Raw genomic sequence first — 22,663 nt, 5'->3', positions numbered from 1 at the left:
AAACTAACCTTACACTTTATGGGCCCTGTGTGTGTGTGTGTGTGTGTGTGTGTCTACAGTGACTGTCTTCTGTCTTTTTGACATTGGGCATTGGGAATAAGTTACCTGTCTGCAGCGGTCGATTGGCTCTGTGTAAGGCGTTTACAGGATGTGAGGGGGGCCGAAGTGCTGGATCAGTGAAAACCGAGAAGACCTGCATCCCATCCTCTCTGCCTGGGACAGCTTCAGCCAGAGAACACGAAACGTCTGAAAACCACAGACAGCATCCGGACAAAACAAACCTCTGGAAGTGCAGTAAAAAGAGACGATGGGACTTCTCAGACTGGATGCATGGATCCATATGTAACAACGTAAAGACTTCATTTCTCTCTTGATGTATCACTATAATGACATTTCAACAAGTTACAGAATAAAGGTCATCCCATTAATTTAACGTCGGCCACATTTGCCTCGGAAACATTTTCAATAACTGGGTCAAAACACATTGAGTCTCACACCGGAAAGAAAAACTGTTTATTTTTAGTAGATTTAAACACATACAGTTAAAGTCTAACAAAAGCAGACGTGTCCAGGAATGAGTTAGGGCACAGATTCAAGTGTGCTGATGCCAAACTCACAGTTGATCACCATGTAGCCTTTTCAAATTCAAAAATAGAAATCCGACAAGGATCCTGAGGGACTGGGGCTGTATGAAAAGTGCAGGTCTTGCATAATTTATCGCGAAAGCTGTAATCTATCCATCCGTGTGTCCGTGCGTATGGCTTTGTGACCAGTCATTGATCATGCCGTGAATCCAGAAACTGGAGATTTTGTACAGCACCGCTGCTGCCGCCGCCGGAGCATCACATCCCCAACGCAGCGTTTGAATATCAGCCGAGGCGTTTTCTTCTTGTGTTGTGAGAAAATGTTTGGAAGAGGCACGGTGCTCTGGCTCTAGTTGATGTCTCCACTGTAAAAAAAAAAAAAAAAAAAAAAAAAAAAAAAAGAAAGAAAGAAAGAAAGAAACTGTGGCTTTTTCTCTCCCCCCCCCCTCCCCACTTAAGTTGGGCTGAGGTGACCGAGATCCCCGTTAACTGCGGATGTCCCTGACCAATTCAAGCGTCTTTCTGCTCAACGAGGTTGGTTCATTCTCAGTTTTCCTCTTCTTTTACATCTCTCCGGTCGGTTGTGGTGGTAACTGAAGACTGAATGAGATTTTCGATTGCTGCTGTGCTGTATGAGGGGGGGATTTCAAACCCTCCAAGCTGCATGCGTCGCGCAGCCCTTTATCATTATTATCATTATATTCATATTATTACCGCACCTTCAGGCATAAACAAGCAGTAAAGGTAGGAGCAGGTCTCTGCTGGGACACCGATAATTAAACTAGACAGGCTGACCTCACTGGGAATCTTTCACTTCGGAGTGCAGGAGTCTCGGCGTGCATTGGTACTGTCAGTCTGCCAGCAGAAATTAAGGACAGCAGAGCTTGGGCTGCTGTGTGCGTTTAAATAAATGTTCATGATAACCATTTTGACCAAATGAATAGAACTGGTCAGCTGATGCAACAGATGAAAATAGCTGTCCACCATTGCTGTGCTTCCACCTTATCGTTTTATAGGTCATGCGATAAATAATTACATTTTTGCTTCAGGATAAACTCCAGTAAAGGCTGTGATGATCATTTTGTCACATATCATACATGCAATCAGAGTGTGGTACAAAAAAAAAAAAACAGTTTTTACTCTTATCTGAATTAGAAATACATTTATAGTCTCTTTATGTCTGTCAACACGTCAACTCTCACCTTCATTCTGAGACTGACTCACACTGACATCCTTCTATAGTCTGATCTAAATTATATTATATACCTACTGTCATTTATATTCTCAGTATACCACAGACTGACATCAGGAAAATACAATATTTACAGTAAAGCTAAAAAATCTTCTCAAGTGAAGGCAACATCACTGACAACCTAAAGAGATCATTTAAGGACCAAGAGCCTCGGATATACTTGAAATTAAAGGGGGAAATTTAGTTCACTCTGTAACTGTATTATGTGGAGCAGCTCATGATGTAATGGCTGTGAATGATATTGCAATATCCATGTACATCATGTAACAATATTCGTTTAAACGACTCAAAATTATAATCCCATGTTTGCAAATGTAACAACTCTCTTTTGATAGTGAAGTTCACTTATTAACTGGTGAATAGAGAACAGAGGATTCTGTTCGTATGAAGACAAGTGTGATGAAATAACGGTGCAATAATTGACCAAAAAGTCACAAAACCTTTCATCTTAACATTTTCTTACAATGACATGCGGTCACTACCTGGAGGTTTGAGCTACAAAATAGATTTATAGTTAAAGAGATAGATGTTGTATCTTTCGTGATGAACACAAATTGCTAAAGGTTGACAAACTGTGGCGCACTAGTGAGATAATCCCTCATCCAGGACACCATCGGGGCGTCCATCTGTATCTCTGTGATCTTATTTCCCACCCAGAGGGTCTGGATTGTGTTAAAGGTGCTGGAAAAGTCAAAGCGCGTGCGATTGTGACCGTTTGTGCTGCCAGCGCTTATCCAGCCGGGAAAAAGGTCCTCTGGAGGGGAAGCTAGATGATTGCATCACTTGCTTCAGTGTGTGTCTGGTGGGCAAACTGCAGGGGGTCCAGTCACTGTCTCTGTGTCTCTGCACTAGATTCATCCTGTGTGCTGGAGTGCTAAAAGTCTCCCCAGCATCTCAGTCAGGCTGCTTTAGCTCTTCAAATTAAACATCTCCTCTTAGAAAATAAGCAGCAAATGACCTGTGTGATTTGTGCTCTTTTATTCGTGGTACATAACATTTAGTGAGGTACGAGACACTTGTTTTCTCCATTTATTTTGTCTTTGTTTTTCCTCTATTTTGTGAAGGAGCAGTGTCCCAGAGCAGAGTTCCTTAATGTGTAAAATAAGGAACCAAATCTTGTCTTGTCAATATCTCAGATAGATTATTTTATTTAATCAAATTTCAGGCAGCACCATATATCCATTTCAGCTGGATGAAGAGCACTTCACATTGTTTAAGGTTCATACAGTAAATTGCCCTCTCAAATTCCCAATCATGAGTTGAAGCTTCATCTAAACATGCCTGTGACTTACACATGAACACTATCAATTAAATCATTACACTCCCCTTTTATACTACAGTCATTGCTGCCTAATTTAATAATGTGTCATATTATCAAGCGGGGTAATGTCTCAAATTTATTTAAATTGGTAGCTTGAACTTGTGTAGTGGTTACATGAACTGTTCAGTGAAGCAGATATTATGTAATCTACATGTGCTTTATCACTACATAAAGTACACTGTGTGAGTGAAGAGCTGCTTGGTGACACTCTCTCTCACTTTACTGGCATCCCACCAGTCTGTTTACCTCCCCCTCCTCCGGGTATGCGTACTTCAAACAGGGATCAGGCCTGCGTCGGAACACAAGCTGTACCTGCACGTCTGAACCCATCAAGTACCGTACCAGCCTCATGAAAGGATTTGGCAGCAGCCAGGTGTCATCTCCCTCTGCTCAAAAATCAAAAATCAGCATCCCCAGTGCCTTAAAATAGCCCCTCATCCATAATGCACCAGCAGCAGCAGCTCTGCCCACGGAGGCGCTTCATATGGGACAGACTGACAGACATCTGCACTCAATGCTTGGGTGCAACTCCTAAAGCTGCTCTCTCTCTCTCCTCTTTTCTGCTTTTCTACCGCTCAGTGCAAAGCACCGTGGAGTTTAACTTTCAAACCTTCATTCATTCATGTTTTATTCACATCTTCTGCTCATGCAGAATTCGAATGGATGCCTCCTCTGTCTCTCTCTCCTCTTGTTTTTTTTTTTTCTACTCCGCCTCACTGTTTCCTGCAACCTATCCTATGAATTATGAATCCCAACTTTGCTGGAGATTTTCACATCTTCCACAGTCATTGGTTTCACGGCGTCAGACTGGTCCTTCTTTAGATGCATGTTGTTTATTTCACACTGTATCTAATGCAAGACATTCTGTGTGCAAATTATCACACAGAGCAGTTACATCCTTCTTCTTTTGAGATGTTGGATGCAGTTAAAAAAAAAAAAACACATCCACATCTGTACATGCCCGTAACACATACACTCAGCAGCTGAGCAGCTGTCAGAGCACAGCCAGCCATGACATCTACAGAACACACTTGGTGAACAGAGGGCTCCACTGGGGACGCCTCCACATGTCGAACAGAGACAACTAACATGGCTCCCATATCCCCTCACCGCCATAAGACTTTCTCCTGTCTCTAAACTTTTGGCTTCTGACATGTTGAAATCCACAGTGGCTGAAAGAAAACTGTGATAGGACTGAAAAAAAAATTGGCAGATTTTCCCCTGTGAGTGACACAGTGTGGTTGTATGTGGACACCACTGTCCGCTCACTTGTGTGTAGCTTTGGTCTGGGGCCATTTTAAATGGTTTTGGCAAGGCCAATTAGTTTCAGTTAAAGAAAATCTTAATGATACAGCACGCAATGCTAGTTTAGACCATAAAGATGTTTTCTGAGAAGGCACTTGACTGGCCTGCGCAGAGAAGAGTAGAGCCTGTTGTAGCAGCATATTGATGCCCATGGTTTTGGAATGAGATGCTCAGTAGTTATATATGGATGTATTCAAATGTCAACATATGCCCAAGTGTGTGTAAGAATCCCAATAAGTGACTGAAATTTACATTTTACAAGCTTGATTGTTGCACTAAGACACAACGTCATCCAATGCAACATTACATGGTCATCTTGTTTGCCAGGTCGACTTTGTATCACGATAGAGACCTGAATGAACTCAACATGCGCTCGTGAATCCACGGTCCCACCGGACGAAGGAAGATGAAGGAAGAGAGGAGGAGAGAGAGGTGGGAAGGATGATATGCAGAGCAGAGAGAGAGAGAGAGAGAGAGAGAGAGAGACTCACTGACGTAGCAAAGGGTTGTGTACTGAGAGTGGTGGAGAATAAGAGAGGAGGAGGGTGGGGTGGGGGGAGAAGGGAGGGAGGAGGGGTGTAGAGAAAGAAAGAGGGGATAGACTGCTTACAAGCACGCTACAGTACACTTCAGTGTTACCCAAGAGAGAGAGCACACCATGACTGACTAGCAGAGAGAGCGAGCGAGAGAGACGGGGAGTGTGCTCTCCTACCTCCAACTGAGTAAGTACGCTACTATCTCTTCCGCATCTAATCTCCTCGCTGCAAATTGCATTGATAGCTGTTAGAAACCTAACAATAGATCAGTACATGCTTTGGAATAATACTTGATCAGATATAGGTTTTACTTTGAAGAAACAGGAAGATCTTTCAGCTGCGCTCATGCAATTTTGACTGAAAGTTTGAGGAATTGTGTTGATGTCAAATTTTCATCTCTCTCTCTAATCCGAGCATCTTGAACAAATTCTCCCATCTATGTTCAAAACTCACTCACCCTCAGCGACTGACATTTCTGTGCAAAGTCTGAGTTGCACTAAAGCAGAAAATGGCATTTAGTGCAGTTGTGTGACAGAGGAGCGGCAGTGGGAAGCTGTGGGCGCACTCGCAGGCGTTCATGCTTTCTCTGTTGGTGGGGGGAAGGAGTGCATTTGGGACTGCTAGGCTTCCTGTGTGGGGTCAATTAAATACTGCATGAGACAGAGCACTAAAAGCCTGTCCCGTGAGGAGCAAAGTGCTTTGTGTGCGTGTGTGTGTGTGCGCGCGCGCATATGTGTGTGTGTTGGCGCATCAGTGTGCAATGCCTTGATTAAATTTGATGAACCAGCAATGTTGAGAGGGAATGTTGAGATCCCAGTTCCAGTTTCTCTTAGTTCCTGTTTAGGAACCCTGTCTTTTATTATCATTATTACACATTCAGTCAGAATGTAATAAAGACCATATTTTAATATGGTATCTGTATGTTTGGCTGGTGTGTCTTATCTAAGAAATCACTCCATTCTACCATTATAAACATCTCCAATTTATTCATCTGGCTTTTTTGGCTGCATCATCTGCAATCTGTGCTTTGTAGATAAACCCTGTGTAGTGACTGAAAATGTTCAAGACTCAAACTTGGGGGAAAAAAAAACGCACTGCTTTTCAGATGTAAAGCTGGAATGTGCGACTATGTAGGGCACCATTACATATTGATAAGTCTGACATTCCCTCAGTTTGCTCAGCCCACTAGTCAAGACGCACCAATTAGGCCTAACTCAAACCAAGAGCTTAAATCAGGTCAGCTTCTAACAAACACATCTGATTTAATGAAGGATGCAGCAGCACTGTGCCATTCTGTGCTGCACCGTAGGTACACAGCTTTATGTGGGTTAGCTCCAGCCTCTCTGCACTTTGAAGCAGTTTGGTGAAGTCAGGTTGAGGGATCCCTGGAGGGATGAAAGCCTAAGTATGCACAGCATAGCCAGTGAGGCCAAGTCGACAGTGTGGATGAAAGATAGATAGAGATCCCTGACCGGGGCTCTGCTGCACCCTGCTCCTCACCCTCCACTGTGTGCCAGCTCTGCTGTCGACCCCCGTGTGATGATTCATGTCATTACATTGTCCTTGTTGCATCAGCAGCGTTCCTCTTTGTAGTTGGCTCATACAAGATGTCCCCTATTCTTACATCTCCATACTGCTGTTACTGTGAGGACTTGGTGAGAAAGCAGTTGTGTAGCGTGTGTTGAAATGACTCGGAAGTGCTTATTTATAGGCTGCGGGATGTGCCGAGGGCTCATTACAGGCAGAAGAAGGAGAAAGTATCCTGAGGTAACATGAGAGCAGGAGGAGGGTGGAGCTGATGGGACAGGATGGAGTATCAATCTGGGTGGCTCTCCTATTGATCCACTCTGCCCTACTCTGGTTGCACTGTCAGGAGACCTTCTCTCTCTGGCTCTGAATGATCCACCTCTGCCTGTAATGCTGCCTCAGCTCCCAGTGCACACAGATAGTAATATGCCTCTTCACAAGTCAAAAGGTTGGAGACATGGGCAGGTGACCGCAAAGGTTGTTTGCTTAAAACACTAAAATTTGTTGGGAAAACTCTGTCTTTTCTTGAGAAAGTTCCCAGTTGGTGCAGAGCTTCTCAGTTGCTTACAGTACAGTAGAGTGTGGTTGCATTGGGCAGCTCTGCGGTAAAAAAAAACAACCTTAGATTGATCCAGGGTATATCAAACCTTAATACTTTTTTGTACCAACCAAAATGTTTTTGTGGCAGCAGGCATCAAAAACAGCAGCAAAATTGTCAAGACTGAAACTTGGCATTGAACGCCTGGTCAGACTCATACTCTTGTTTATTTTGTGTATTGTTTCATCAGATATTTACAGATTTAAATCATTATGTTAGCTCGCATTTTATTTGTTTGTTATCAACATAAAAAATCAGGTACTATCAGCACTGGTTATAAAAAAAGTCATGTCTTGATGAGAATTATCACATGTCATTGCTCCAAATATAAGATGGCTAACAAATTACATTAAGCTTTGAATTATTTGTGAGACATGTTTCCACTTTTACCACTGTCCACACCCACCTCACACAAGTTTTTGTCTTTGTGTGGCTCTTTGATTGTGAAGGCCTGTGTGAAAAGCACTAAAAAAAGAAACATTATGAAGAACACCTGCATCAAATTACCCTGAGGACTGAACACTACATGTAATATTATTGTTTTAGAGGGAAGAAAAGAAAAATGAACCATCAGCATCACTGCAGAGACAGCGTACATGTTGTAGACCGAACAGAGACAAGCCTCTGCGGCTGTCTGCTCTTGTTCTCCATATAGGCACTTAGTTCACATTCAGATGGGCTATCTGGCATCAGTGAATATAGCTGAGCCAGTCTCAGATCTTCTTTGCTCTTTCTGGAGGGAATTCATCAAAACTCAGTGAACTTTGACAATCCCTCCACTATCCTCTCCCCACTGTCAACCCCAGCATGAGACGGGAGGAGTGTGAGGAGAGGAGAGGAGAGGAGAGGAGAGGAGAGGAGAGGAGAGGAGAGGAGAGGAGAGGAGAGGAGAGCTATATTTAGATCAACTGAACAGCAAGAAAAAAAAAAAAAAAAGCTTCTGCTGTTAATCTCTGGTCCTATTGTTATAATGTACTCTTCCTCCACTCTTCTTTCTCTCTCGTCTCTCTGTTTTCTTCTCACCTTTTTCCCCTCGTCTTTCTCATCCTGTCTCTCTCACTTCAATGCAACATAAAGAGCCTTAAGAATTAACATTGGCGAGACAGACAAATGACATAATATTTACAAAAAAAAATCACATTTTTCTAAGAGTTTAAAGTCTTTCTTTCTTGCTCCATCAATCAAATCTGCTATACAGCCATGTTTTGTCCTTTGCTCCCCTCTTTCTCTTTCTATAGCTCTCTTTTTGTTTCTTATGTGTCCCACCCCCCACCCCGGCCTCTCCCACTGTTTGAAAGGCTGTGTTGCTCAATGGCTGGTTCATGCACGACGCTAACGATGAAAATAGTCACCCTATCTTCTCTGTTCCAGAGGCATCTGAGGGAGCGAGTTGCTCTGACTACAATAATTTGTGCGTGTGTGTGTGTGTGTGTGTGTGTGTGTGTGTGTGTGTGCTTGCCTGCCTGCTTCCCTTTAATTTTAAAAAGCCACGCAGAAATATAGCCCTCAGACATTTTTTGCTAAAAGCCCTGGTGGAGTGCACTTAATTCTTAAGCAGCCAAAGTTGAATGAGGGTGAGAGAGAGAGAGAGAGAGAGAGAGAGAGAGAGAGAGAGCACGCTGCCAGTATAATGGACGCCAAAGTAGGGTCCTCTGTGCCTGGGGCGACCTGGAGAGCAGGCATGCAACCCTTGGTTTGCCAGGAACAACGAGGCTGTCTCCAACAATAGAGACCTCTCTCCTGGCTTATTAAGACATCTGATGGACTCTAGATGGCTGCTTGCTGACTCACCGCTGCATTTCTGTTCTGTAGGCTCATGCATCACCTTCCTGTCAGAAGGATGGTGCAGGGCAGGCAGACAGGCAGACAGGCAGGCGGGCAGGCGGGCGGGCACAGCCCTGCCCTCCCCTATTCCTCTTCATCTCCCCATTCATGTCCTCCACTCTGTCTGTCTGTCTTGTTACCCTCTGCTAACTGTACACCCTCTATATTAGTGTTTGCCAGCGTTGCTGCTGAAGGGCGGGGGGGGGGTTCACCTGTTCAGCGGAGAGAACTTGTACCAAACAGCACTAATTGGCAGAGGAATTACAACCACAGGCTCAGTTGTCTCTTGGCTTTTCCTTGCTCAGTTATTGTTATCAACACTTAGCATGGCTTACATAACTGCTCAGTCTTTGTTCCGTCTTATTTATAGAAGTTCCGTCTGTGCCCAGTGAAAAATGATACTCTGCAGTGCGAGAGTAAACACCAGACAAACCTGCTCATGGAACTGGTTGATTTTACGTCACTTTCTCAGGATCTCTCCAAGTGGGAGTTGATGTAAGAGGAATGTATGGAAAAAGAACTTTCAAGGGTTGTGATGACGGAGAGGGATACATGGGATTTGTGGCATAGGGGAAGTTGAGGGGGATGGGGGCGGGGGCTGAGGAGAGGAGAGGAGAGGAGAGGAGAGGAGAGGGGAGGAGAGGGGAGGAGGGGGAAACGATGCATGAAACCAGAGGAAAGCTCCTTTTCCTACATGAGGGCTGGCTCAAAGCTGAAGAAACCCACTGTACTGTCCCAGTATGCGGGTGTGTACACACCAGTGCTGCAGTCAGAGCATCAATTTTGTATAGGAAATGGCTGTTGGAGCAGCGCAGCAACGTCAGCTGTGAAGCACTTAGGCTGAGCGCGCCTCCCCTCTCTCTCCCACCCCCCCCAACCACGGGCAGAGGGAAGGAGGGTTCCGCCTTTTCTGTGCAAATGGGGGGGAGGAAGCGAGCGCTGGCAGCAGAATCATGTCTGCCTCCGACTCGAGCGCTACAGGACTCATCTGTAACAAGGTACGCTGTTGATGCTCCCCTTTTTGTTTAATCACTCTGCATGCAAACTCTTCATTCACAAGCCCCCCCACCACACCTCCGTTTGTCTGCTCTGAGGCATCTTCTCTCTGCTTTTTTATCTTCTCCTCTCTCCTCCCCTCTCACTCTCATCTCAGCAGAAGTCTATTCCGGTTCACTCACTTTCCCAGCATCACCCCCCACTTCTCCTCTCTTCCCACCCTCCTTCTACTCATCTTCTCGGCTTACTGTACTGTACACATACAGTTTGTCAGTCTCTCAATCTCAACTGTGCACAGGCTACTTTGCAGCTCTGCTTTGAACTTGCACCTCAGTAGGAGGCCCATCTGTTGAACGTCATGGCTTTCGACTCTGTTGCTTTATTAGACTCATCTCCTGTCTCTCTATGAAGTCGTTCCCACCTTTAAACACTGTTGTTGAGCCATTACCTGTGGTTCCATTTGTTTTTGTCAGTTTCATGATGCTGCTTTGGGTGCAACAGACACTTAGACTCCACTATGAAATTTCAAAAATGCATAGACTACAGGCTACAATTTGTGAAAAAGAAAGATGCAAATCTAATCAGCGCACATGTTGTACATTCCAACTCAAAAATGAAGGTTAAGTATAGACAAACCAGCCACTGAATCATGCACTGAGGAAAGTGTCATTCACAGTTGGTTCTTTGATAGCGGCAGGTTGTTTGTAATGTGCATGCTTCCCTCTGCTGGTGAAAACCCACAACTGCTGCAGTCATTATCTCACGTTTCAGTGTCTAATAGGACTTACAGTGTGTGAGGGATTTCTCCTTATCTTCCTTTTCTCTTATTTCCTAATTTTTACAAAGACAAGCGCACTGTGAGTGCATGTTGTTTTAAAAGTCAAAACGGTCAGAAAACACAGTGGGCTGTGAGTTTCCCACATTCATGTTCCAACACTGAGACCTGAATGTCTGTGATTATATTAGGTTCCACTACTGATCCCGGTGTTTTGTGTTGAGCAGCAGGGGGTTTTCTTAGAGTTAAAGCTCTGCAATGAAGCAGAGTGAGTTTGTCTAAAGATACACTGAACATACTGTGCTGAAATATATTGTTGAATCTGATGATATTGCTTAGTTTTTACCATGTTACAGGTTTTCTTCCTTTTTTTCCCTCTAGTTTTTCCTTACTGTTTCCTCTACACTTCTGAACTTCTTATTGGTTGTGAAGCTAAAAATATTAAAAGTTTTGAAAAAGTAAATGCCCTTTAGAGCCTGCAATAAGCATGAAATATGCTTAGTTATTTCAAATCTTTAACCACCAGGTGGCTTCATATATTTGGCTTCTTCATCCTTGCACATGGAGAGAAATACAAAACAGGCAAGGGTCTGAAATTTCCCTGACTGAGAATAAGCTTTGAATGACACAGCACCATGGGATGTGTCAGAGTTTCCAGCAAGGTGCACTGTAATTGTCTGTAATATGTGAATGTCAGGCACCTATGACGCAGTTGAAAAGCACTGAGGAGGGTGAGATGGAAGCAGACGCAGCAACACCAAGGCCACACAGGTTTATGTGCCATTGTTCATTCAAAACTTTAACAACAATTAATAAATAGAATTTATGAATATATATGGTATATGGTAATATATAGTCGTAGTAGTGTATGGGGCAACACACAGTGACCAGTGACAAAATATACTGTAAATGTCAAGTGTTTATGTGAACTCACTCACACTGAAATGTTCTTACAGTACAGTGCATTTTTCTGATAAAGCCAACGCTCTTGTTAACAGCAGAGGCCACTCTCAGGCTGTTGTTGTTATCCTTAATATCTGAATCTCTGCATCTGTCCTTGAAATTTCTGCAAGTTCTGCACAACTCAAAAGCAGAGCAGTGTGATGCTTCAGCAAAGGACTTTGGGTGCTGGTCAGTGACAAAGAGAAAGGGACTGGGTGCCCTCTGCTTCATGTTTAAAGGGACATGTTTGTAGCATCCTCTTATATGTGTTTTTTGGGGGATCAGAAAACAATGTATAGATATTTCCCCAGATCAACTCAGTCCTTCTCCTCAGTGTGCAGGCCTCTACACATGTGCTTTAATTAGGTTTTTGTTTCTTCTGCTGGTAGACTCTTCAGATGCTGCTCCACCTCTGGCAAGCTTTGATATTTAAATGATATCCACACACTCTCTGCTCTGGATTGAGCTAAAACAGCTTTTTGGAGGGCAGGGGGGAAAAAAGCAAAGGAGGGAAGGGGGGAGAAGAGGGAAGAGCAGGAGTAGAAGGCGGAGGAGGAGACAGGTAGGGGGGTAAAAGAAGGATGACGTTGTTATGGAGCTATATTTGGCTGTCTTATGTGGGTGCTCCTGTCTTCCAGCCCTGCACCCTAGCTGGGACTGCAGCCACTGGGGAAGAGTAGGCTGCTGATGGAGTGAGAGGACAAATGTAGGATCTGGTTAGGTGAGCTTTGTGAGAGTTTTATCAGACTGAAAGTTTACATGCATGATTTTAAGTGTGTTATGAGTAAAGTTGTTATATTACAGGTCCTGTATCTGTATGTACTGTATGTGTGCTCCAATGAGTTTTTATTATTTTTCTATTACAGTGTATCATAGAAAAGAGACAGCTTTTTTGCATTGTTCATCAAATTGATTTTCTTGTTGTCTGGTTTAAATCCTTTCTAAGGAGTAAGAATTGTGCAATGAGCCAAATAAAGGTAAATTATATGTTATAATTTTATATGTTATAATGTGCATGCAGCCGATGTTGTGATTCAGTATAGTATAGTTTATACAATAGTATGTCTGAGTTACAGGGAGTTGAATTAACTATTAGTTTTCATGAATGCCAGGCTGTCGCCACAAACTTTTAAATTATAAATCATACTCTCTGTCACAAAAATGTTTCCTAACATATGTCAGAAACTTTAAAACTGTTTGCATAACACTTGAAAATGCGTTTAATTTTTAAAATTTAGATCACAAACGTCAGACTCCATTCATCCATCCATTATCTATACTGCTTATACTTTGAGGGTCACAGGGGGGACTGGAGCTAAAACCAGCTAACACTGGGCAAGAGGCCGAGTACACCCTGGACAGATCAACAGTCTATCACAGGGCTGACGTGTAGAGACAAACAACCATTCACGCTCACATTCACACCTGCAGGTAATAAAGAGTCCAAACTTCAAACTCAAAACATATAATTAAAATTAGTTTGCCTGGTGACACAAGTTATACCACATCCCTTGTTGAAGCAGACCAATCTGGACAAGACAAAAATGGACTGAGAGCTTGACATTGTAGCATTATCTTGTATTATCAATACTCTCATCAGAGTTGTATGTTAGTTTGTTTTCCTGGTTGAAGACTCTGGGCTTTTGCCAACATCTGGTGTGCCTGGTTGAGTGAATAAATAGACAACAATGCTCTACTGGTTGTCGGTGTTGTTGTTGTACTCATGCACATGTTCCCCCGAGAGGGCTGCTTTGGAAAGCTGCAGGAACTTGCAGGCTGGATCACGCAGCTTCAGGAAAGGACAGGCAGGTTTAGAGGCAGGTTGATCGAGGAGGGAGGCATTGGGGACACAGAGGGAGATGTAGGTGATCTGTCTGGAGCTGCGTCTGAGCTGTTCGCTATGATTCAGTAGTTACTGTATCATGAGTAATTGTGAACAGCTGCTACGAGGTGTTAGGTGCTGTACTGTGATTGATTTAACTGCTCTCTGCCTGGGCTGTAACAGTTATTTCTCTCCTCTCCTCTCCTTCAGGGTTCAGCCGATTCCTACACTAGTCGACCCTCTGATTCCGACCTGTCCCTGGAGGAGGACCAGGAGGCGTCTCGGCGTGAAGCCGAGCGCCAGGCTCAGCTGCAGCTGGAGAGAGCCAAGGTGAGAAACATGAGGGTCAAAGATCAAGATGCTTGCTCTTGAATTCACCTTGAGTCTCTGAGGAGCAGCGTGTTATGTACTGACTCGCATATATATCTCATTCATATTGTTTTACTTTCTTTGTCTTTCAACAGTCTAAACCAGTAGCATTTGCAGTGAAAACCAATGTGAGTTACTGTGGAGCCCTTGATGAAGATTGTCCAGTCCAAGGTGCTGCTATTAACTTTGAAACCAAAGACTTTCTGCACATAAAAGAGGTGAGAGGCCTTCCGCATTAAGTTGAGCCATGTCGTGTTTGCAGCATAACTTCTCAGTCATTTAACACGTGTTTCAATGTCATGCAGAAATACAACAATGATTGGTGGATTGGTCGGCTGGTGAAGGAAGGGGCAGACATCACTTTCATCCCAAGCCCAGTCAAACTGGAAGCCATGAGGATAAAACAAGAGCAGAAAGCAGCAGCAAGGTCAGAGGTCACACAGCTCTGAGAGATCTCTGTTAACTCTCCTCTACTTGTCTCTCTGTCTCTGGCTTTTCTGTCTCTCTCTGTTGCCCTAATTCTACCAGCTTCCTGTCTCGCAAGCTCTTTGAAAACTTTTTTTTTTCGACACAACTAGTTCTTGCTCATGTGTTGCTCTGTTTTCAAAAGTCCTTCTCACTAAATTGCCTCCTGAGGGGATTCGCGCATAATGAAGCTTTGCATTATGTTGCTCCACAGGAAAGGAGGGAACGCTTCATCCGGAGGCTGGAGGTCCACCCCTCCATCTGCAGGTAAGTGAGACTGGAGGAGTCCTGCTGCTGCTGTGTCTGTCTGCTCTGCCGCTACTGGGACTGCATGCTTTCACAGGGTTAGATTTACATACAGAGACTATTCCTGGGCTAAACTATTCCCCTTCAGTAAATAAAATGTGTTGATAAACATCCTAACAGCACACTTAGCCTTTTACATGAAACTATGTTTAATGATTATGTGAGAGAACTACTGACTTGAGACCAGCCCTCCTAAGTTTACAGACCAGGCATGACATGCATGCAACTCAAATATTTTCCTCTGAAGTAATGACTTATTGCCAGAGCCATAGCTTTTCTCCCTCTTGCCTAATGTTCGTTCTGTTTCTTCTGAAAGCCAAGCAGAAGCAGAAACAGGTATGTTTGTCACTGTGCCTCTTCCTCTGTGCATCGCTTCATATTTCTCACATGTATCTAAGGATACTGCTATACTTATGTCTCTGCACATGGCTAGTGAAATGCAGAGAGACTACTTTCTATTCTTTTAACTGTATTGGTCATTAAACTCACTTCAACATGTTCTGTGTTTTGTTTTGTTTTTTTACCTTCAAACACTGTCTGTGCTTGTGGCCTGTGCAGACTGAACATGTTCCTCCATATGATGTGGTTCCTTCTATGCGGCCAGTGGTGCTGGTGGGCCCCTCACTGAAAGGATATGAGGTGAGATAACCATCAGTACTGCTGTTCAGTTAATATAGGATGGTTCTCTTTGTGTATGGCCTTGGTATGGATCTTATTCTGAAATGATTTAACCAATTATTATTATTATAGAATAGCTCTAGGGATGCCATTACATTTCTGTCAGTTGGATCACCACTTAGGTCCAGACTAACCGTTATTTCAACATCTATTGGACAGACTGCCGTGGATTTTTTGCTCAACCATTCATGGTACCCAGAGGATGAATCCTACTGACTTTGGTCATCCCTGATTTTTCCTTTAGTGCCACCAGAAAGTTGACATTTGTAGTTTTGAATAAAATATCTCAACAGCTACTGGATGGATTGCCATGAAATCTGATGCAGACATTCTCAGAACACTGATGACATTCCTAGCAGCCCTCAGCTGCTCTTTGTTTTTATCATCAAATATAATAATGCTAACATGCTTTACTAAGATGGTGAACATTGGTAAACAATGTAACTGCTACACATCAGCATCTTTGCACTGTCCTTGTGAGCGCATTTGCATGATGATGTCAGCATTTAGCTAGAAGTGCTGCTGTGCCCTAAATCAGAGAGGTACTAACATGTGGTCTTATATTGTTAGTAAGACTTGATTTGATTCATTGAAAAAAACAACAACAACAACAACAAAAAAGTAAATGAAAATAACTGTTAACACCAGCTGCAGATGTGACATATTTGAGCGTTTGAGTTCAGTCTAGTCTGTTTTGTTCCTCGTCTGACTGCCTTTGTTTGTTCCAGTTTAATCTGGATTGTATTTTCTGGTCCAGTATGGACTTGCCTGGTTAGATCTAAAGGGAATCACTCTCGCCTCCATTATCCCATTAACACTGATACTAAACACCACAGTCACATCCTGATGAAATTAGAGCAGACACAAAAGGAATCTTAGATCCATTTTGAGTGATGCAGAACTGCACGTACGCCCCTTTATATGAGCTACTGTACCATATGTGATATTCTCCTATACTAAACTCTATATAATGCATACAGGACGAGATGTATGAAAACACGTTGCATTTAAACTCGATTCATCTTAGAATACGGCAATTTCGAATGAATCTGCGGATGAACATGCTGAAATGTGAGGCATGTAATTGAACAGAATGTCTTCAACATTTTCTCTCTGCCTCGCTCTCTCCTCTGTGACTGCGCAGGCTGTGTGCCAAGCCGTTTGTTTTGTGTGTGTGTGAAATATTTATGTATCGCTCTGGTGATGTGCTTTGGGGATGCTCCAGTGGTGAACGCCAGCCTGCCTCCCTCTCTCTTTCCCTCTCGTCCTCTTTCCCTCTGCTTTGTCTCTCTTGTCCACATGATTTTCAGTTGCTCGCCATTGTTCCTGAACACAGCCTCTTTCTTTTTCCTCTCTTCCCCTCTCACCGTTTCTCCATCTCTCTGTCATGCCCAGGAAGAGCAACACTACTGCACGCTTCATCTCCTATTCTGAGGGCCATTCATTTTTCAGGACTGTTTGAAAATAGACTGCTCCGCCTCAGCCTCACTGTGTACATGCAAAACATACACAAAAAGCAAACACACACTATCTCTATCCATGTCATCCTTAACGGTGCTCATCACCATCTGTATCTACCGTCTGTTCTGGTGATAACGCCATTGTCCTTCATGAGGAATGTAATTGTTGTAAAAATGAAAGGCTATGTTTACTGTAATGTATTCTTAGCCCTGTAACATTGTGCTAAATGTGAATGTGCCAAAAGACTGTGCAAGTATTTTGCTGCTATTCTGGGTAGGTCACACTTACAAAACAGATCATATAAATTTTAGTGTTTATCACTGGTTATGTCTAACACTCAAAAATCAAGGCAGCACTTTTGCTTTAAGTTCTGTTTAGTATTAATAAACAGTATTTATTAATGCATTTGTCAACAATTATAACTCCTACTGTGAGGCATCTGTGAGTCCCTAAGTAGAGGGTGGTGTATAAACACATAGTGAATGACAATATAGTATGTAATTACAGTGCTGTAATAATATATGTACGCAGTAGAGTGTGTTAAAAACATTTATAAAATGTTTATATATAGCACATTAGTTCTAAATAGATGGACTTAGTGTGTGTGCATAGCCTCTCCTAACTTCTCTCCACTCTTCCTTCGTCCTATCTGTCGCCTAGGTAACAGACATGATGCAGAAAGCCTTGTTTGACTTCCTAAAGCACAGATTCGATGGCAGGTGGGTACGGCTGTCTGTGTTGCACTCCACAGCTGCAGCTCAGTGTACAGTTACAATGTGACTGAGCCGCAGAGCTGCTCATGGGATTCTGCCTATCACGTTTTCATGGTCGATAGGGCGCATGATGGTGATGGTTTATTTTTAGCTGCAAGAGAGTACAAGTTCATCTCATCCTTTGAAATGGAACAGTTGTGGATGTGATGTGATAAGACGCTTCTTCTGTAGGATCTCTATTACACGGGTGACTGCTGATCTGTCACTGGCGAAGCGCTCAGTGCTGAACAAGAAGGCCATAATGGAGAGATCCAACACGCGCTCCAGTCTCGGTGAGTGACAAGTCTTTGATCTTTTCCGCTAAATAAAGATTAATACCTGCTAAGAATAGATGCCTCCTCTTTCTTTAATGTCAAGCCTGTGCCAAACTTAAGTAAGTGATGTTGCTCTGTTGGACGCATTTTATACAACTAACTCTCTGTCTTTGGTTTGTTCACAGCTGAGGTACAGAGTGAGATAGAGAGGATCTTTGAGCTGGCCAAGTCTCTTCAGCTGGTCGTCCTGGACGCAGACACCATCAACCACCCAGCACAGCTCCTCAAAACTTCTCTGGCTCCCATCATCGTCTACGTCAAAGTGTCATCACCAAAAGTAATACACAAACTTCACAAAGAAATTCATTTAAAAAGTTTGTTTTTGCTTGTATTGTTGTTGACTATTATTAAAATTAGGGGTGATTCTGGAACATTTTGAACAGTTCAAACATGACATACCATGATGCACTCGCTTTATATGACTAAATAGAAGAAGAAAACAATGAGGAAAATGATGACGGGAATCAAATTAGAACCATGTAACTGCTACTGACTGAGTTTTTCTCTCTCTTTCTCATCTCATAGGTTCTTCAGAGGCTGATCAAATCTCGAGGGAAGTCACAAAGCAAACACCTCAACGTGCAGATGATGGCAGGGGACAAGCTGGCTCAGTGCCCACCTGTACGTCATTCTGCCTAAAACTCAGACTTATAAAAGCTTTTAAAAGACCTGAAATTCACACACAGATCTTTTACGGACACATAATGGTATAACCTTTCTTTATTATCTCTCGTGTTCCTATCTTTGACTCATTAGGAGATGTTTGACGTCATCCTGGATGAGAATCAGCTAGACGATGCATGTGAACACCTTGCGGAGTACCTGGAAATTTACTGGCGTGCTACGCATCTTCCCTGTTCTGCCCCTGTTAACCCCTTACTGGACCAAAGTGTGATCACCCCACCCTCAGCTAACTCCAGCCAACAGGTAAGACAAACATTCAATTAATGCTTCTTTTTAAAAAAAAAAAAAAAAAATACATCTTTGCTGCATTATTAATCACATCTTTTCTGCCTCCTGTGTCCATTCACTAGTTTTCTGAGACTCAAGAGTTGATAGAATGATCAGTTCCACAGACAGAGGTGAGAGGAAATGTGTTTTTCATTCTTACCCAGCCTTTTTGTCTCTGGTTTCTGGTACTGGTAATGTTTTCTATCTTAAAATGTGCCTCCTCCTCTCTCACAGGAGCAGCCTGTGCTGTCAGCTGGGGTCAGACTAGAAAGTCATAGAGCACAGGGACCAGGGCGCCACCAGGGGGCAGCAGTAGCCCTTATTTCTCCAAAGCCAGCCACCGCCTACTCTGGCCACACCTGGGGGCGAAGAAGAGAACAAGAGCGGAGTCCCTCGAGAGGGAAAGAGCAGGAGGCTGGTGATCTGGAGGAAGAGGTGAAACAAAAACAGGGAGAGGAGCAAAAGAAGGAGGAGGAGGGGGAGGAAGAATTGCCTAGCACCATAACAGATACAGGATCCTCCACCTCACTGCTGCCCCCTCGGCAAGAGCTCCCTGCTCCCACCGCCACACGACAACTCAGGGCCGCTTTCTACAGCTGTATGCATACTGGTAACAAAAACCAGTACAGCTGTGCAGTTACTGCACACCATCCCTCCCTCTTCCCTCACCCCTCATCCCACCCTGACCTTGACCTTGTTTCCAATTCCCTTCTTTCACACTGGAAGTCACACTCCCCATCCCACCTGGCAAAGCTGAGCTAGCCCATGTGTGTCCAGACACAAAGAAGTGGTCATCTTAGACACAGATAGGCTGATTCAGCTCACACTGTACACAAACTGCACACCTGTGAAGTCACAGTATGCTAGCATACTGTATTGTAGCATAGCAAAGCTGTCGGTATAACACAAAACAAAAACGCTTACCAATGATGGGTTGCCAGGGTTACCTCTCGATAAACCTGACTCCCCAATCTGGCCAAAGAATGCAGAGAGTAACGGAAAACCAATTCTGTATGTCTTCCATCTCTACAGCTCTCTCTGAGCTGTCATTCCAGTTTAACCAAACGTTTCCTCAAAGGCACAGTTCCTCCTATCAGAGTCAATGTGGTGTCACCTGTGATGGGACACTTTCTTCCTCCTATATCAGTTATTTTCTCTCCTTGTTTTTCCAGTAGCCTTTTTAAATTCTTCTATTATTTTTTTTACAGTAACTATCTATACTACTATCTATAATCCATATCTTTGCTCTCAACATAGCTGATCACATCTCTGTATGCAACAGCGATACAGAACCCACACATGATAAGCACAGAGTTGCACATCAACAGTCTATATGCATCTTTTGTCACAGCCGTGAATGTATGAATGCTGGCCTGTTGGCTTAGGAAAGATTATTTACAATAACTGTGGTTTGTTTGCAGAGGGTTGGTGGCAAATCAACCAAGTCACATTTGGCTTCAAATGTGATTCTAGTCAATCTCATACAATCATTTCAGATCATCATACTGTTTGTCAATCACTGCACTGTAGTATGATTTTTCTTATCCCAAAGAAGCACATTTTGATCTACCCAGGAATATAATTTGTAGAATAACCAGATTTCAGATGTATTGACAGATGTATAGCTCCAGTATCAAATCTGCAATTTTAGCACAACTGGTATTTATTTTGTTTCCTGACACCAAACTGCTCCTAATGATGATTTTAAAGTAAAACTGAAAGATGAGACTGGAACAATCACTCTGTGCTTTTGCGGTTTAACCATACTCTTATAACTTATTTAATATTGTACATGACTTGGTCTTCAGTTTTCCAAGTGGACTTGAAACACAAAACACCTTATTTAGTAGATTTACTGTAGGGGTTACAAAGAGAATAGATGTGTAGGTCAGTAATACAATTAAAGTTTACCTCAGCAAGTGTGCTGAATGTGATTCTTGGTGAAATTAGCACCAAACAAAAATTAGCACATTGCCACAAAGTCAGTTAGGATTTTTTTTCCTTTGTTATCATATCATTTGTTATAATTTTCATTTCACACTTCACTGCTACTCAGTGGTGTAGTGGTAACTCAAAATCGGGTGGACTGTAGACTGTCTAAGTTATGCTGCTCAGAGACAAAGAGATAGCTATTCTGTGTACCCTCACACCCACCCTCCACTACACCAATGTGCTACAACACTGAGAGGGCTTCATCTCTGCAGACATTCTCTCTCTGAGCACATCGACAGATTGCGAAGGCTTACTTCCTGATAAGCCTAGTAAATCATTTCATCGTCTTTTGGCATAAACAGCTAAAATCAGCATGAGTAGCACAGGCTTATAAGTACATGGAGGGCGACCTCTGGTGGTGTATTTATGTTATTCGAGGTCTTGTATCCACTGCTTATTCTCTGCTCATTGCAAACAAACTGCAGGATATACATTAATATACATCTACATCAATTATGAATATGTACAATTTCCAGTCATAAGACTAGTTAAATGTCTTGTCTGCTTCATCCAAACTTCGCAACGCCATCAGTATGTTTATTTAAGCATCTATTGGCCTCCATTTTATGTCTTACAGTACTCACAAAGATGAATGCTTCTCAACAAGCACTAAAATTCTTACATTAATGCCTCTGCTTTTATCATGTAAAACTATACAACTCAGCTAACAACATACCACATATGTAAATAATCTAATGTATGTGCATGACATATTGTATTCCTGTTTCATCAGAAGGGCTTTTTAGGACCATCCTCACATGAGCCGTTCACTTGTCAGAGTAATTTAACATGACCTGCAGTACATAACCGATCACATGTATGCATTATCATGGCTTCAACTGTACATAGTGTATATTCGACATGCAGATATTATTATCAAATTGCACAGAAACAACAAATGCAGTCAGGAAGTAGAAGGGTTTTAGTCACAGTACACAAATCTATATTCAACGCCTCAGAAAGCATGTGTTTCTATGTATTTTCCTCTCTTTTTAGAATGATGCACTGCAGTTATTTAGGACCACCATGAAGATTGCTTCCACTGACACCCACATTCATTTCTGAAGGACCAGGTTTGAGATACATAACTTCTATTTGGTGAAGCATAGAGAGCACAGTACCTTCTTACAATAAGAGAGAAAAATAATAATAATCTCAGCTCCTCCTGTTTGCTTAATTTTTATTGCAGGAAATTTCTACAAAAGGTGAATTATTCTTTGGATGTCCAAAGCACAATTTTTTACAATTATCATTTCCTATTGCGTTTCACTTGCCTAAATTCTGTATGCAATACAAAGTCTAGCATTGACGAGACACTAGCTGAGACTATCAAGATATCTCCTCAGTTATGATGGGGTATAATTGCACTACTATCATTTATATGTCTGCTTTATGATGCAATAAATGCACTAAACGTTATGCTGTACCCACCTCCAATACTGAACAAGCTGTCTGGTCTAATGATGATGTCAACATTTCCTGTGGTTTCTGACAAGTCGACAAGATCAATGATATCCAACAGTGTCTGATGATTATGTGTACAGGGTGCATCTTTTGTCAATAGCACATTTGAAAGAGGGGGTGAATAAAAAACAACAACATTTAAGTAACATTTCTGTCTGGTGTTCTTATTCTCCACAGAAATTCATATTACAACCAACAGAGGGCAGAAGTGGGATGTCTGTGCCTTTAGGTTGTACTAGTACTGTAGAATAATCATATAAACAAGAGATACTGTATAGTGATGGCAACTGATAACAGTCCAGACAAACACGTGACTTTTGTGTACTTTTGATCAGGGGTTGTATTTTATGGTTTTGGCCTCTATAGTTTCAATTAAGACAGGCTTTCTACAACGGTGTACTTCTAACC

The 22,663-nt window shown here is 42.7% G+C and overlaps 1 protein-coding gene across 2 annotated transcripts; it reads left to right on the top strand.

The window, feature by feature from the left end:
* The first annotated feature begins 342 nt into the window (after positions 1–342).
* cacnb3b (calcium channel, voltage-dependent, beta 3b) lies at positions 343–22,403 on the top strand. Of its 2 annotated transcripts, none has more exons than XM_018666057.2 (14): positions 343–1,118; positions 13,693–13,812; positions 13,947–14,069; positions 14,157–14,278; positions 14,531–14,583; positions 14,939–14,958; positions 15,181–15,261; positions 17,422–17,480; positions 17,706–17,806; positions 17,974–18,125; positions 18,374–18,469; positions 18,605–18,775; positions 18,883–18,930; positions 19,034–22,403. In XM_018666057.2, exons 1-13 carry the CDS (start codon positions 1,080–1,082, stop codon positions 18,910–18,912), a joined length of 1,167 nt encoding a protein of 388 aa, XP_018521573.1. In that variant the 5' UTR covers positions 343–1,079; the 3' UTR covers positions 18,913–18,930; positions 19,034–22,403. The 2 variants fall into 2 exon arrangements, with proteins under 2 accessions (XP_018521573.1, XP_018521572.1); XM_018666056.2 differs by lacking the exon at positions 343–1,118 and adding an exon at positions 9,879–9,945.
* The last annotated feature ends 260 nt before the right edge of the window (positions 22,404–22,663 follow it).

Source organism: Lates calcarifer, linkage group LG6 (genome assembly GCF_001640805.2).
Source record: "Lates calcarifer isolate ASB-BC8 linkage group LG6, TLL_Latcal_v3, whole genome shotgun sequence".
NCBI lineage: Eukaryota > Metazoa > Chordata > Actinopteri > Centropomidae > Lates > Lates calcarifer.
The sequence above is the reverse complement of the archived record's forward strand: the minus strand, read 5'-3'. Positions and strand labels throughout refer to the sequence as shown.